The sequence below is a fragment of the Coloeus monedula genome, assembly GCF_965178545.1.
Source record: "Coloeus monedula genome assembly, chromosome: 3".
NCBI lineage: Eukaryota > Metazoa > Chordata > Aves > Passeriformes > Corvidae > Coloeus > Coloeus monedula.
This window is the reverse complement of record NC_138783.1, coordinates 1198093-1214161: the sequence shown is the minus strand read 5'-3', so window position 1 is coordinate 1214161 and position 16069 is coordinate 1198093. Positions and strand designations below refer to the sequence as shown.

General features: G+C 53.4%; 2 protein-coding genes across 2 annotated transcripts; both read left to right on the top strand.

Annotated features, from left to right (window-relative positions):
- The first annotated feature begins 10 nt into the window (after positions 1–10).
- On the top strand, positions 11–10015 carry PAAF1 (proteasomal ATPase associated factor 1). Its single transcript, XM_082277731.1, has 12 exons — positions 11–72; positions 147–187; positions 615–718; positions 1078–1167; positions 4939–5037; positions 5707–5857; positions 6870–7064; positions 7398–7489; positions 7756–7871; positions 8452–8534; positions 8780–8862; positions 9673–10015. The coding sequence occupies exons 1-12, from the start codon at positions 26–28 to the stop codon at positions 9748–9750; spliced, it is 1179 nt and encodes a 392-aa protein (XP_082133857.1). The 5' UTR covers positions 11–25; the 3' UTR covers positions 9751–10015.
- A 910-nt stretch (positions 10016–10925) lies between these two features.
- DNAJB13 (DnaJ heat shock protein family (Hsp40) member B13) lies at positions 10926–14315 on the top strand (the record flags this gene model as incomplete). The annotated part of the gene is made up of 7 exons (XM_082279223.1): positions 10926–11029; positions 11261–11422; positions 11817–11974; positions 12727–12840; positions 13528–13641; positions 13728–13804; positions 14162–14315. Exons 2-7 carry the CDS (start codon positions 11263–11265, stop codon positions 14313–14315), a joined length of 777 nt encoding a protein of 258 aa, XP_082135349.1. The 5' UTR covers positions 10926–11029; positions 11261–11262.
- Between the last annotated feature and the right edge of the window lie 1754 nt (positions 14316–16069).

Genomic DNA, 16069 nt, shown 5'->3' with positions numbered 1-16069 from the left:
AGTAGGTGCAGTTACCCCGGTAAAGATGGCGGCGACGCTGCGGATCCAGAGCGACTGGAGCCGGGCGTTGAGGTGGGAACGGTCCCTTTTTTTGTCCCTGTCCTTATCCCTGTCCCTGCCCCGCTCACGGCCGCTTCTCTCTGCAGCAGGGACGAGGGCGAGGCCTGGCTGAGCTGCCGCAGCACCGGTGAGTGGCTTGAAGAGGCCTCGGGGGTAACCGTGGGGATAAGAGGGGATCGGGGAGGATCGAGAGGGTTCTGGAGGTGAGGGGTGTTTAAGAAGCCTGTGGTGCAGAAACGGGTGGGGGTATCTGGGGGACCCTGTGGAATAGGGGCTGGTGGGGTGGGGGTGCCCTGTGGTTTAAACGGGGGTGCGAGTGGTTGGGGGTCCCTTGTTTAATAGGGACTGGAGTGGTTCGGGGGTCCCTTCGGTTTTAAAGGGGGTGGGGTCATTTGGAGGCCCTGTGGGTTCGGAGGGCATGGGGGTGTTTGAGTTCCTTGTGGGTAAGGAGGAGGTGAGGGTGGTTGGGGTCCCTCTGACTTGGGAGGGGGTGGGGACGTTTGGGGTCCCCGTGGGCTGTGAGGGTGCTGGGGCTGACGGCTGCTGTCCCCCAGGGAAGCCCACCCTGTACGGCAGTGTCACCCGGCGCGGGCTCAGCTCCGATGGTGTCCCAGACATCGTGGCCTCCGAGGGATTCGTGGTCGGGGAAGTCACCAAGGTGCCAAGGCTGGGGGGAGAGGGGTTGGTGACCACCCCGTGCATAAAGGGGAGCCACTCTGGCGGCCTAAGCTGTCACCCGGTGCCTGCACAGTCCCGCCCAGCCATCCCGAGCCTCCGGCTGCGCTGAGCCCTGGAGCTGGTCCCTACCATCCCACAGGGCCGTGGCTGGCCAGGCTGCAGCAGCCATCCCTTCCCACCTGCATCCTGAGGAGATGAGCCCCACACTGACCCATCCATCAGTTTTCAGGCTCTGGGATCCTACAGCTGGGTCCAGGTCACAGTTCTACCTCGGCAACCTCTGTTTCAGGACTAACAGCACTTCTAATTCCTTTCTTCCCCCTCTCTTTCCTTCTCTAGAAAAGCATCCTCATTTCTTGTCCTCACGAGAATGTGTCCACAAAGTTCCTGGCTCCATACACAAGTTTTTGTAGGATTCATCAGAAAAGCGTGAGTAGCCTTGTGAGGTGGGAATCTCTGGGTGTGATTGGTAAATCTCACATCCCTGTGTGTGTGGTGTCCTCGCAGTGAGGGGTGGCCTGGAGTGTGGATTTGTGTGTGAGGGGCTGGAATGGAGATGGAACTGGATCTTGTGGTTTAGGAGTAGTGTTCCCACTGAAATGCCCTGGACCACATGCCACTCACTCCTTCCCCCCTCCCCCTGCAGCAGAATGGAAAGGGGAATTGGAGGCACAAAAGACAAAGATCAGGGGCTGAGGTAAGAACAATTTACTGAGAACAGCAATGGATAAGAAAAGAAACGGTAGCAACAATATTAATTAACAAAACAGGACAGGGAAACCACAAGGAACCCAGAACTCCTAGAAGGTACCACCGAATATCCCAAATATCCCATCCCGTGTCCCTCCCTGCTCCTGTAAAAATTAACCCTCTCCTGGCCAGAACCAGGACATTCCCCACCCCTCAGTCTACCCCATCTACTCCTGCCCAGATCCCACACTGCCCAACTATACACACAAAAGCACAGGAATCATTCCCTTAATCAAAGGCTGTCCCTCCTAAATGTCTCAAGATAGATATTTATATCCATTATACTGTGTTTCCTTGTTATCAGTGGTCTTCCAATCCCTCTCACTGGTATCCAGGGTTTTTTAGCTGTGTTCTTTTAAACTTTTAAATTCTTCTCGTTTTTTGGGTTTTTTTTCTCCTGCTGCCATTTTTTTACTTGTACTTCTGAGCCTTATGAAATCAATCCAGTCCGTTCTTTAAGACCTTGGTCTCTTCAACACTTTTCTTTGGGAGCTCTTCTAAAACACTGATCTTTTCCAAGCCTTGGCTTTGTAACGTTTTGAGTTGTTCCATGCAGGACGCTGAGGGATGTCTGTAGGAAAGACAGCATAGTCACGGCAGATGGGGCAGGTGCTGGAATGCTCCTGGAGCCACGTCCTGATGCACTCCCTGTGGAATTCATGCCCACACTCCAGTTCACACGTGTTTCTGCTTAGCTCCTCGTGGCATATTGTGCAGGGATCATCACTGGAGGCTCTATTTCCCTTGGGCTGTATTTCCACATAGCTGTCCCGTGGCAGGGAAGAGGGTTTCAGTCTATAGTCCCAGATGTAGGCCTGTAACTTCAGCACCTTTAGGTCCCTATCCCATGTAAGGGATGACAGCGCCTTGGCGTAGAACGGTGGTGCGCTCTTTTTAAACGCCGCCCAAATGCGCCAGGTGCAGTAGGCTCCATCCGGATTGTCGAGGAACTGCGTGTTCCGTGTATTCCGGTAGAGTATGTCCACCATAGTTAATTCTGTCAGATAGTGAACACCTTCCAGCTTGGTGTTCCACCTGTCCCGGTACACGATCACCTCATCCGCGGTGTACGCCAGCCTCACACTTGACACGAGTCGCCTCCAGAGGCTGAGAGTTCCTGGCCCAATCGCAAGCCTCCTGTCAATGGCCACATCCCGGGACAGGGGTCCCAGGTGCGTGGCTTCGTAACTGTTTAGGAATACATCCACATTGGCCCCTGCAAACCAGCAGTCGTACAGCCAGAGCAGTAAGGACTGATCCGGAAGGCGGGTGAATCGTTGTCGGATTTCTTGCAGCTTACACTGGGATTCGCTCATTATCTCTGGCTCTGCCTCTTCCTCCTCTTCTGAGGATGCTGTTTCCTCTTCATCCCTCACTAAGCAAACTAATTTGGGCCTGGATGTGAGTATGTTCTGTTTAGGAGCGACTGCTCCTGGCATGGGTTGTTCCTCTGGTGCAGCTGCAGTTTGAGTGGCTACAGTGCCTGTTGGTCTGTTTTCCTCCTCCTCCTCTTCCTCCTCCTCTTCCTCCTCCTCTTCCTCCTGAGGGGACTGGCTGGTATCCAGCAGTGTCCGATAAAGAGTAGCCAGGGCCCAGCACAGTGCAGTAAGTTGCTCCTCCCTGGAACCACCACAGCGCTTCTCTTTCAGATATTCTGCCACTGTAACAGGGTCCTGTATTTGTTCAGGGGTGAACTTCCAAACCACTGGAGATGAATACTCCTTCAAAACCTGGCCGATTTTCTCCCACCTTCCGTGCCACTCATCATCATCCGACCTCTGAAAGAATTTCTTAATAATCTCTTTTGTGACTCTGAAGATGATGTAGACCAGAGTGAGGAGATATATCAGACACGGCAACAGGAATATGCCTTCCTTAGTATTCAGAGGGAGTCCAGAATCCTCAAAAGCTGCTATAAGAGGCTTGAAGGAGTAAAAGGAGATGAAAGGCTTGTGGAAATCATCATCTCCTGTTCCCCCCCCAGACTGGGAACGATTATTAATGGTCTCCTGGAGGTAGTATATCACGTCACAAGTTGATACCACATAACCCACGTACATAACAATCTTGAACCATCTCCCTAAACTGTGAAAGTGCGTTATCAGGACCACACAGGGAATTATAAACCTGTATAGGCACCACTCCACTAAGGGCAGACTAAGCCACATCGTGACCTGCGGCTGTACCTCACACACCAAACACTCAGCTCAAACTTGCTTCCAACCCGCTGTGGGCAGAGCTGTTGCGATCTCGAGCCTTGGTGCAGCACGATGGGCGCCGGATTCGGCGGTGGTGGTTTGGGAATGGTATTCCCGAATTTAGCGTTCCCACGGGCACGGCCCGCGCCGCTCGCTCCCTGCGCTCCCCCGCGGGAGGCTGGAGAGGGGAACCGGAGGCACCACAGGCAGCGATCGGGGGTTGAGGCTCCAACAACTCACAGGGAACAGCAATGGGACAGGGAGCGACCGCGGGGACCCGCCCGGATAGAAGGAAAGCCGGAAAGCAGGGAGTTTTTCCCGCCGCCGCACGGGGAGGTGGGATCGGGGGACATCCGGCTCCTGGCTCTGCCCCTCCTGCTGCTGGAAAACTTAACCGTGTCCTGGCTGGAGCCGGGACAGGGTTTTCTTTCTCACGGTGCATCTGCATTTCTTATTCCTGTCCATGGATTTTACCACTGTAGCGTTTTTTCCCCATCCGCAGCCTGCAAATGCAATTCAGAAACGCAATGCAAATGCGACTCACAGAATCACAGAATTCCTAATGTTGGAAAAGACCTCTGAGACCATCGAGTCCAAGCTGTGGCTGATCCCCGCCTTGTCACCAGCCCAGAGCACTGGGTGCCACGTCCAGGCCTTCCTTGGACACCTCCGGGGATGGGGACTCCAAACCTTCCTGGGCAGCCCCTTCCAGTGTTTAAAACCCCTTTCCATGAGGAAATTCCTCCTGATGTCCAACCTGGCACAGCCTGAGGCCGTTCCCTCTCCTCCTGTCCCTGTTCCCTGGGAGCAGAGCCCGACCCTGCCCCCCCCCCGGCTGCCCCCTCCTGCCAGCCCCTCAGTGTCCTTCTTCTGAGGGGCCCCAAGCTTGTATGAAGAACTAGTTTTGGTTCAGTGTTTCAGCAAATTTAGGGTGTGAATTTGGCTTCATAAATATCTCAAACGGTGGCTTGTGATTTGGGCCAGTTATCATGAGCTCTTTTCTTATTTCTCATCTGTTTACAGGACCTGCTAGAAAAGTCCAGATTTCTGTTCCACCTGGGATAAACCTGGAATACAACTGCTGCTTGTGCAGGCTTCTCCCTGAGCATTCCTTTTTCTCCTTGCCTTGCAGAGTCACAGGCAGAGAGTATACTTAGCAGGTCTCCCCCTGTACAGAATTAGGCTCTTGAGCAGATATACTTATATACAGAATTATATAAAGCTAATTCTTGGTGCTTTTACCTTCCTGCAGATTACCTGCCTTGATATTTCCAGTGGTGGAGGACTTGGTGTGTCTACCAGCACGGATGGGACCATGAAAATCTGGCAGGCTGCGAACGGAGAAATAAGAGTAAGAGCATCTGGCTTGGATGTTTTGTGTTGTCTGTGACATTCCTGAAGTCCTGTGGCCGTGACTTGGGTCAGGCTGTTCACACCCTGTGAAGAATCTGGCTTTTTAGTGAGAAGCTAATTGAAATTGGGCATCTTGGAGGCTTTAAGTCAAATCTATTGGAAAAGGTGGCTTCTCCCAAGGGGGATGTTGCTCAGAGTGGTACTTAGGAATAACAGGTCACTGACAGCCCCTATCCTGCATGGTAAAAGCACTTACGAATTTCTTATGAAGGAGAGAAGAGGGGAGGACAAAAAGCTTTCGGTGCTGGATTACCTCCATCCTGGCTTGTGGCCTTCCCAGTAAAGGGGGAAAGCTCCTTCGTGTGGAGCTTGACCTGTCAGCTCCTTGTTTGGCAGAGGATAAAGACATTTAACTTGTAATTAGAAGCAAATGTAGTATCTTTTGCTATGTAGTTAGCTGCTCAAATGGTAGAGGGAGGCCCAAAGTCACCTCTTTGACTGCTCCAAATTCAGACCAGTCCATTCCAGCAACGCAAACCCAGAGGATTTGAGCTTAATCCTTTGCCCATGTGAGAATTTTTCCAAGTTTTCCAGTGTCAAAACTCAACAACTGCTCGGCACGAGGATGATGACAATGGAACTAGCACGTAGTTCTTTGTTTTTCCAGAGACTTTTGGAAGGCCATGTGTATGATGTGAATTGTTGCAGGTTTTTCCCATCGGGCCTCGTGGTTCTGAGTGGGGGAATGGATGCCCAGCTAAAGATCTGGTCAGCAGAAGATTCCAGCTGTGTAGTAACATTTAAAGGTCACAAAAGAGGTACAGAGCCCTTAAAATGCTTCATTTGCTGTGTGGGTGCTTGCCTTGCACGCCGGGGCTGATGTTCAGTCACCAGCCTGCTGCACTCTGTGTTTGATGTCTGGAATGTAGCATCAGATGCCTCAAATGCTGGCCCAAATTATCTCTTCCCTGAGCCACCAACTGCTGTGTCCAGGCTCTGGCTTACCCTGTCCCACAAGGTGCTGGGCTTGATTGAGAGGTTAATAAACCCCATGGCTGGCTGCCCTAAACTTGATTAACTCAAAAAGCCATCTTGTGCAAAACCTGCCATTGTTCTTATGTGATTTGGGGGTTGGAACTTGATCTTCAAGGTCCCTTCCAACCCAAGGCATTCTATAATCTATTTGTGTGCATTGAAAATGCTTTGGCACAGGTGTCCCCTAACCAAACCAGGTGGTGTGACAGAACCTTGGTCAGAGTGATGCTGCCAGTCACTCAAAGTCTGTTTGCTTGGCTTATCCTGTCATTTGAGTTTCTGCAGGGAAAGTGCCAATCAAATCTTCTGACCACCTGACTTCTCTGCTAAAAAAACCACTGTCATTTTTCAGATCCGAATTTGACAGCCCACAGTATAATAAAGTAGTTAAGGGATCTTAGTGCCAGCAGAGACTACTCTCTGCATGTTGCTGTAGCTGGATAACAGCAATGCTGCTTTTGGGATTATCCAGGGGTGGACACGGGAACATTTAAAAGTGCCAGGCTCTTTTCTGCCCAGATTAGAGGTTAATTTTGTGTGGCATCAGCTTGTGCTGAGGTGAGGTGTTGCTGATCACTTGATGGATAATGTCTTCCCTCTGTGCCAGCTGGTGGTTCCGCTCTGTGGGGTTTTCTGGGAGCTGCTGCCTTCCACAGACACCTTTTTCTAGAGGCACAACTTGTCGGTGTGTGACTGCTGTCACTGGGACAGTGGCCTGGAGCCAGTGGTCAAGTTCAGCTTGGGAAATGGGGTGCTTTTTATGTCTGTATGAACTCAGTCTTTGGTTTCATGCAGGTATTTTGGACACTGCCATCGTGGATCGGGGAAGAAATGTCCTGTCCTGCTCCAGGGACGGCACTGCCCGTCTCTGGGACTGTGGGAAATCTGCCTGCCTGGGCGTCATCGCTGACTGTGGCTCTCCCATCAACGGCGTCGCCGTGGGCACTGCTGACAACTCCCTGAACCTGGGCACACCTGAGAAACCTCCCAGTGAGGGGCTTTCCCTTAAAATTCCCCTTCGTTTCCCTGTCCCAAACTGCTTAGGCTTGTCACCAGTAATCCCAAGTGTCTGGAATGCTGCTCCATGCCCTTTTACCACCTTGGGACAGGAACAGAGTGCTCCAGTCATGGGTGGAATTGAGCCCTATCTAGCAGTTTGGGTAATGAAGACGGAGCTCTGCTTGATTACTGGCCTTTCTGGTGTCTTGGGGTCTGGAGGAATGTTGCCACAATTCAGCAGGGGCGATCCAAACTGTTGGGTTTGGATCCCTTCAAGATTTGTTGTGTAGCCACTGTTGGCATTACCTGTTGTCCTTTTGTCAGGTGAACGTGAGGTCGGGACAGAAGGGAAAATCCTGCTGCTGGCTCGAGAGGACAAGAAGCTTCAAGGAGTGGGACTGCAGAGCAGGCAGCCAGTAAGGATCTGGGACTGCCAGAGCACTGGGATGGGGAATTGAGCCAGGTTAAACCTAAACTGGAGGAGAGGCCAAAGCCTGGTGCAATAAAGGGATGCTCTCTCTCCTTTCTCCTGGATAGATTTTTACATGAGGAGTAAGAATTGCTCAGGATTTAACTTGGGAACAGGGAAGACAGTATTTAAAAATAAACAGTGGCAGCTGTTCTGCTTCCCTCTCCTGGATGTCCCATGTGTCTGACACTTGGTTTGTTCCCGAATCCTCAGGTGTTCCTCTTTGTTGGATCTGACGCCTTCAACTGCTGCACATTCCTGTCAAGCACCTACATTCTGGCAGGGACTCAGGATGGGAACATCTACCAGCTGGATGTGAGAAACACAAAGTGAGTGAGTGAGTGCCTGGGGCAAACAACCAGGGTTTTGGTTGGAAAAGAGAGTCAGGCAGAGGGTGCTGGCAGGCAGTGCCACTTCCCATTGCACTGTGAGCTCCTGAGTCTCTTGCATTATGTTCATGTGCTGTGTGTATGATGTTATATAACTGTATAATTTTATATTTATATAATCTCTGTACACAAACGTGTAGATAAATTTGGCAGAAAACTTAACATCAATATTTGCCCCTCCCACACAGCCCATTTCTTTGCTTTGCTTGAGTGAAGCAGATGTCTTTGTAGGATCCTGACACCCTGATCCTCATGCCAGCATGGGATTGGAACTGAGCTGTGGGGTTTTACTGGTGTTCCCTGCTAACTCAGTATCATAGGAAAGAATCATGGAATGATTTGGGTTGGAAAGGGCCTTCAGATTCATCCAGTTCCACCCCTGCCACGGGCAGGGACACCTTCCACTAGCCCAGGTTGCTCCAGGCCCCATCCAACCTGGCCTTGGACACTTCCAGGGATGGGGCAACTGCAGCTCCTCTGGACAACAACCCTCATTCCTTGTTTCTGCTCCTTTTCCTAGTGCTCCAATCCAGGTGATCCATAGGTCAGGAGCACCAGTGCTTTCCCTGCTACCCTACCGAGATGGATTTATTGCCAGCCAAGGTAATTCCAGGGCTGTTTTGTGCCCGTGGAAATCCTGTAATCAAATCAAGGAGCTTTGTGCTCTTTGGGCATTGTCCTCTTGCCCCTTTGGTTTGGGGATTTCCACCCCCCACATCCCTCATATCCCTCCAAAACGGGGCCTCCAAGGTGCATCTCACCCACTGGAGCTTTTTCCCAATAGCATTTCTGTTTGTAATGAAGAGTGTGGCTTGTCTCACTAATTGGCTGCTGGCCCTTCCTTGCAGGGGATGGCACCTGCTTCATTGTTCAGCAAGACCTGGATTATGTCCTGGATCTCACTGAGGCCGACTGCGACCCCGTGTACAAGGTAAGGAACATGGGGCATCCCTGAGGAGAAAGTGGGCAGGGAAAGCTGGTGCCAGGCAGATGGCAGCTGCCCTTACCTCAGGTTTTTCACCTCAGCAGGTTCCTCCACACAGTTGACTATTGAGCTTATCTTTGTTTTTTCTAACTGAATAATCCTAATATTTTGCATAAACCAATCCTCTGCGGAATTCCCTGGCTTTATCTCCATTGTGCAGGAGCTGAGTGGAATGGTGGAGTTGGAGCAGCTCTGGCAGAGCTGTGTTCCTATAAAAAGTGTGGAATTAGGGTGCTGGGACAATCCTGAGGGTAAAAGAACCAGTGCTGCTGACCCCTCTTGTTCCCTGGGGATTTGGGGCCAGGAATTGGGTCTTGCTGTGCGTTCCAGACATCCCACTGTGCTTGCTTGGATCAGGGAGTGTGGCCTGGACTCTCAACCTGGAAATGGGCCCTTGTTTATAACCTGGCCCTTCTCCACAGTCCAGCTGTGCATCTCCTACCCAACACAGCCCCTCAGATGAACACAGCGGGATCGGGGTTTGACTGCCCAACTCAAAGCAGGAGAAACGTTTTGCCACACTTAATTTTCCCTTTGGATCTGATAGAAGAACCCTTGTGTGAGGACACACCTACTCCCTAAGCTCTGGTGAAACCTGGAACTGTCCTTTAAAACCTGCTAATGCTGTTCCAGGAGCCATTCCCCTCCTCTTCCCTTTGCAAAAGTCCAAAAGGAAAGCTCATCTCTGAGGATTTCACTGGCAGCTGTCACTTGGGAAACGCTTTGTGTAAATACTGCTTTTTTTTCCTTCTTCAGGTGGCTTCTTGGGAGAAGGAAATTTACACGTGCTGCAGGGATGGGATAGTGAGGAGATACCAACTTGCTGACCTTTAAGTGCTCGAAGGAGCCAAATAATGGAGCAATGTGTCGGAAAGGCTCTTCCAAGCTGATTTTCCTGGGACGTGTGTGTACAAGTTTGAGGCTGTTTGTGATGACCAGGCTCCATACACAGTAACAGGTCATATTTTTTCCTACTACACAACTGGGATCAGTTTTTAATTTAGAGAGGCTCTTTTGTTGCAATGATGTTGTGGTTTTATTTCCAGTGCTGAAGAAATGCTGTTTGTAGTGTGGGGGAATAAATAAATAAAGAGGGAGAGGGGGCACAGTCAAAGTGACTATCACAGTATGGAGTGAAATAAAGCCGCTGCTTTGATAACACCTGTGTTAACACATGTGTTTCCATGAAAATCTGGGGATTTTTAAGAAAAAGAAATGAGGGGAGAGGATTGGGGGGGGGGGGGCGGCAGAGTGCGGAAGTGAGCAGGAGAACTACGTTTCCCTTAATGCCCCGCGCGGCGCCGACCGGAAGGCCTTTTCGTCGCTATAGCAACGGGACGCCATGGGCATGGATTACTACGCTGTGCTGGAGCTGGACCGCGGCGCCTCCTCCGACGACATCAAGAAGGCGTGAGGGACCCCCGGCATCAGAGATTCCCCTCGGGCCGGGAGGAAACATGGGGACCCGGGGGGTGGCAGCGGGAGCGGGGCGGCCCCGTGAGTGGCTGTCCGTCGCCTCCCCCTGTGCCCCACAGGGGGGACTGGGAGGGGGGAAAAGGGTCTGGGCGGCTTGGGGGGCAGCCCGGGCTGGATGTGGGAATGGGGTGTCTGCTGTCCCCTTCAGTGGGTCTGGAGGGGCCACCGAGGTACCCTGAAGGCTGGAGCCCCTCTGCTCTGGAGCCAGGCTGGGAGAGCTGGGGGTGCTCACCTGGAGAGGAGAAGGCTGCAGGGAGAGCTCAGAGCCCCTTGCAGGGCCTAAAGGGGCTCCAGGAGAGCTGCAGAGGGACTGGGGACAAGGGGGAATGGCTTCCCCCTGTCAGAGGGCAGGGATATTGGGAAGGAATTGTTCCCTGTAAGGATTATGAGGCCCTGGCACAGGCTCATCAGAGAAACTGTGGCTGCCCCATTCCTGGAAGTTACTCGAAGCCCTGTCCAGCCTGGGATAGTGGAAGGTGTCCCTAGATGGGTTTTAAAGCCCCTCCCAACTCCAAACATCCTGTGATCCGTAGTTATCGGAAGTTGGCTCTGAGGTACCATCCATTAAAATGCAAGGAGCCGTGGGGGCCAAAGAGGTTCCAGCAGCTGGCAGAGGCCTACGATGTGCTCAGCGACCGTAAGTGGGGAGTGCCCCCTTCCACTGACTGGAGGGGCTGGAAGGGGGTGTGAATTCCTGGTCCCTGGCAGAACCAGCTCTGTGACCCAGAGCCCAGCTGGGAACTGGCACACACTCCCATGTCCATCCCTGCTGTTCCTGGGAACCCTCTTCTCCAGCCTCCACCCCAGCAAAACCCGGATCTCAGGCTGGGGCTCTCCCTCAATTCCCAACCCTTCCTTGTTCCCTAAGCCATGAAGAAAGGCATCTACGACAAATTTGGGGAAGAGGGGCTCAAAGGTGGCATCCCCTTGGAGTTTGCGAGCGACAACCCTTGGAGCGTCGGATATGTGTTCCACAACAACCCTGACAAAGTCTTCAGGGAGTTCTTTGGAGGGGACAACCCCTTTGCAGGTAAGCTGGGAGACTTGGGGGTGGCTGGGGTCTGTCTGTGACTGCCATGATTCCATGGCAGCTGCCAGCTCAGAGCATTAAGCTTTCCAGGAATGTTCCCCTGCCCACTCAGTTCCCTCCGGTGCTTGGAGGATATGGATCCTGACTTCCCCTAGTCCTGCGTGCGGGAGAGGCCTGGAGGTGCATGTTCAGGCTGTCAGCTTTCCCCAGCTGCTCCTGTGACCCTTTCTGGGACGATTCCCATCAAAAAGAAGGATTAGGGAGGCGAGGTTGCCATAAACACTCCTGGGAAAAACCAGGTGATTCTGGGCAGGAGAAGAAGGGAGGTAAAGACCCCGGAGGACCCCCCATCTCTGACCCGAGTGAGGGGCCGTCCCTCTGCTGCCTCACACAGAGTTCTTTGCCGAGGATGGCTCGGAGGTGCTGCTGCCCTTCGGAGGGCCCCGAGGCCGGGGGGCGCTGCAGCGGGACCCCCCCATCGTGCGGGATCTCTACGTGTCCCTCGAGGACCTGTTCCATGGCTGCACCAAGAAGATTAAGATCTCCCGCAGGGTAGGGGCTGTGGGGGTGAAGGGGGTGGATTTTGGGGTGGGCTCTGCCCTCGGTGTGGGACACTGAGGATTTGGGGATGGCTCTGTCCCAGGAGCTTGTCACAGGGAGCGATTAGCACCAAAGCCAGAAGGACCCGAACCAATGTCCCCCCCCCCTGCCTTGGCAAAGGGAATTCAGCACTGAAGGCAATGTGGGAGCTGGTAGGAAGCAAGGGCTGATCTCAGAGATGGGTGGAGAAGGAGCTCAGCGTGTTTTGGGCTCCCATCATTCCATTTTCACACTGCTTTGTGACTCCTTTTTGTGCCCTCGGTGACCGGCGTCCCCCCCTTGTTGTCCCAGTCTCCTGGATCCAGCCCTGAGCTTCTCCTGCTCTAAGACATGGGAAACACCCTCAAGTTGTGCCAGGGAAGGTTTAGGTTGGGTATTAGGGAAAATTTCTTCACTGAAAGGGTGATCAGGCACTGGAACAGGCTGCCCAGGGCAGTGGTGGAGTCCCCACTGCTGGAGGGATTTAAAGCTGTGTGGATGTGGCACTTGGATGTGATTTGGTGGCCTTGGCAGTCCTGGGGGAACAGTTGGACTCTGATGTTGGAGGTCTTTTCCAACCTAAAGGATCCCATGATTCTATGATCTGATCCTGGTGTGTACCCACAGCCACTGTGGTGTGGAGTACAACCCGCCCTGGCCCTTTCCTCTGGTGAGCAGAGCACTCCTGACCCTCCCTCTTTGGGCCCCTCGCTGTGCACCCCCAGGTGATGAACGAGGATGGGCAAACAAGCACCATCAGGGATAAGATCCTAACGATTGACGTGCAGCCGGGATGGAAGCGGGGCACCAGGATCACCTTTGAGAAGGAAGGAGACCAGGTAAGCACAGAATCACAGAATAGTCAGCTTTGGAAGGGACCTCTGGAGACCTCCTAATCCAACCCCCTGCCCAGGCAGGGTCACCTGGAGCAGGAACTCATCCAGATGGGTTTGGGATGTCTCCAGAGAGATTCCATGCCCTCCCTGGGCAGCTGTTCCAGTGCTCTGCCCCCTCCATGGAAAAAAGTTCTTCCATGGTATGAAGCTCTGGTTTCCCATTGCTGAGGGCACTCAGCAGCATGACCAACAGAGAGACTCAGCATTACTGTGCTCAGAAGCACTCTGAGGAGCCATTCCTGCCTGGATTTTCCTTAGAACAGGTTGAAGAAAAATAATTGAAAGGGGTGGTTTTCTTCCTGGCAGAAAGACAGTTTTGGATTTGTCCTTGGCTGAGCAGGAGTCTTGGAGAAAAGACTCCTTTTTCTCTTAAGGGAAGAAAACACCTTTCCCCTCTCTCTAGCCAGCTGAAAACAGCAACAAAAGAGCAGCAATTTGTGTCAGCTTTCCCTCTATAAAATAATTTCCAGGTTTCCAAGGACAGGCTGGATGTGGCTTGGGGCAACCTGGTCTAGTGGAAGGTGTCCCTGCCCATGGCAGGGAGCGGAACTGGATGAGTTTTAATGTCCCTTCCAACCCAAAACATCCTGGGATTCCATGATTCCATGATCTTTTTTCCCTCAATTTTAGGGCCCAAACATCATTCCAGCTGACATCACCTTTGTTGTCCAAGAGAAGCTTCACCCAAAGTTTAAAAGAATCGACAACAACCTCCTTTATGTTGCCACAATTCCCCTGGGAAAGGTAAAGAGCCAAGTGAGGGGACAGACCTTTGCTGATGGGCTCTGGGGCTGCAGCAGCAGCTCCTGGTGCCACTCCATGCCCGGCAGGCGCTGACTGGATGCACCCTGGATGTGTGGACACTGGATGGGAGGCTGCTGAACATCCCCATCAACGACATTGTGCAGTAAGTGCCGGGGGAAACCGGGCTCAGAGGAGAGCGGGCACTTGGGAGGAACCTCCTCGGCACTGGGGTGCTCCAAAACCTTTTCCAGCAGGTTTGGGGCTGCAGGAGGAGGATGATGCCCACAGTGGGCAACTCTTCTGGTCTTGGGGCCATGTTGCTGGGAGCAGAGGCAAGGGGAGGGCTGGGCGTGGGTGGATGAGGGGGATGCTGGAGCCTGGAAGAGGAGGACAGGCCCCTGGATGAAGCTGGAGGAGCAAATAACCTGAGAAACCCATGTGGGGCTCTGGAGGTGGGGCTCATGGCTCCCGTGTTGGGATTATCCCACGGCTCCTCTCAGCCCCTTCCTTTGCTTGGCAGCCCCAAGTACTGTAAAATGGTGCCAGGGGAGGGAATGCCACTGCTCCAGGACCCCCAGCGCAAGGGAGACCTCTACATCTACTTTGACATCTGCTTCCCCAAGAGGCTCAGCCCTGAGGCGAAAACGCTCTTGAAACGCATCCTCCTGCCCTAGGGACAGTGACCTTGCCCCTCTCCCCCCTCCTTTATCCCCCCAATAAAGCTTTGGAGCCAGTACTGGGACTGGGCAGAAGTTCTTCCAAGTGCTGGGAACCCTAAAGCACAGGATCACCCTAAAACAACAGCCCTGAGGCCTGGCCTGGCTCCAGCTGGCTTTGTGGTCTCTGCTCTCCAGCTCCCACCCTGCAGCAGCAGCTCTGCAGCCATGGGGAGGCCGAGGGAGGATTTGGGGGCGATGGAGGGAGGCACCTATGGCCAGGACCCCACCCACTGGCCTCGGTGCTTTATTTTCCTACTCCCAGAGTCTGTCCCTGCTAAAGCTGAGCCCTGATAGCACAGGGAAGACGTCAGGTAACGCTTGTGTTGCCTTTTCCAGTGGCACTCCAGGGCTGGGAGAATGCCCTAAAAAGGGGAGGGAACCCTGACCCCACTGCGATCAGACCCCACAGGGGTGGTTTATTGGAGGTGCCAGTAAGGAATAATGGGAATTGCCACATCAGCTGGCTTGCTCCTGCCTGCCCACACCACTGCCCCCGGAAAGTGCTGCTCTTCCCAGCTGGAAAACCTAGAAACACTTTCTTCTTTCTCCCTAAAAACTCCTCTCTGGAAACCTCCGTTCTCTCATGTTTCTCCTCAAACAGTGTTGTTCCTTCTTCACTCTCTCTGGAATTGGCATTGCTGCTTCCCAGCACGTGGGCAATTAAGGTAATTCAGCCAATTAAGATGCTGAGCCTGGCTGGGCTGGTGAGAGGGGCTGGAGGGCCTGCGGTGCTGCACTGCTTGTACAACACAAACCCCCCATTCCAGGAGCCCGGCCCCAGGAAGGATGGGATGAAGCTGTGCTGGGAAAAGCAGTGCTGAAAGGAATGTGCCAGGGATATCCCCATCCCAAAGCCAACAAGGGTTGGGATAGTTGGGGTTCAGTCACCACAGTGAGGTTGTGGGACCCTTTGGAGAGACCAGTGAGGCCATCCTGGATGAAGGAAGCATCTGCTTCACCACGAGCCAGGACCATGTCTGGCCACCACCTTCTTCTGCTTTAAAGTATCAACTGGAGCCTCACCTCAGGGTGGGTAAAATCAGCTGAATTCCAGGGAATTCCATCAAGTCTCCCATAAGGACGTCAGTGGGGCTGTGGGGAAGAGGGTTATAAATAGCCAATTCTATGGGATATAAACCTGTCGTTGTCCTGATCCCGGCTGAGAGCTCAGATCCCCAACCGCCACAACTCCATTATCCCAAAGGAACTCTGGAATTCACCTCTACCCTTTTCCAGCAGATAGAGGTAGGACCAGGCTGTCAGAAATGTCATTCCCAGGGAGTGAATCCCAGCAGAGAGGAAAAGAGGAGCCCCGTGTCCTTGTGACTGACCCCACACCCACAGCATCGGTGAGGGTGGGAGGCTTTGGGACGCGTTCGTTGCTGAGGGCCGGGAGCCTCCGGGGTCCCTCGCAGCGCCGGGGCCTGCAGTGCCCACGTTCCCCACAGGGCGGCAGCACCGGGTGCGCAAAGCCCCGCTCGAGTCCCGGCCGCGGCACCGGCTGCGACCCGCGTTCATTCCCCGCTCTGCCCAAATCCCGTCCCGCTTTCTTATAAAGCTCACCTCGGCTTTGCAAAGTCCAGCCCCTGCTTCCCAGAGCATCGGTCCTCGGTGGTCTGCAGTTCCCTGGAAAACCTGAGCCAGCAACAGCTCAGCCCGGCTGAGCAGAAGGCATTGGGCGGGACGGGTCAGAATCCCCGCCCGCCTGC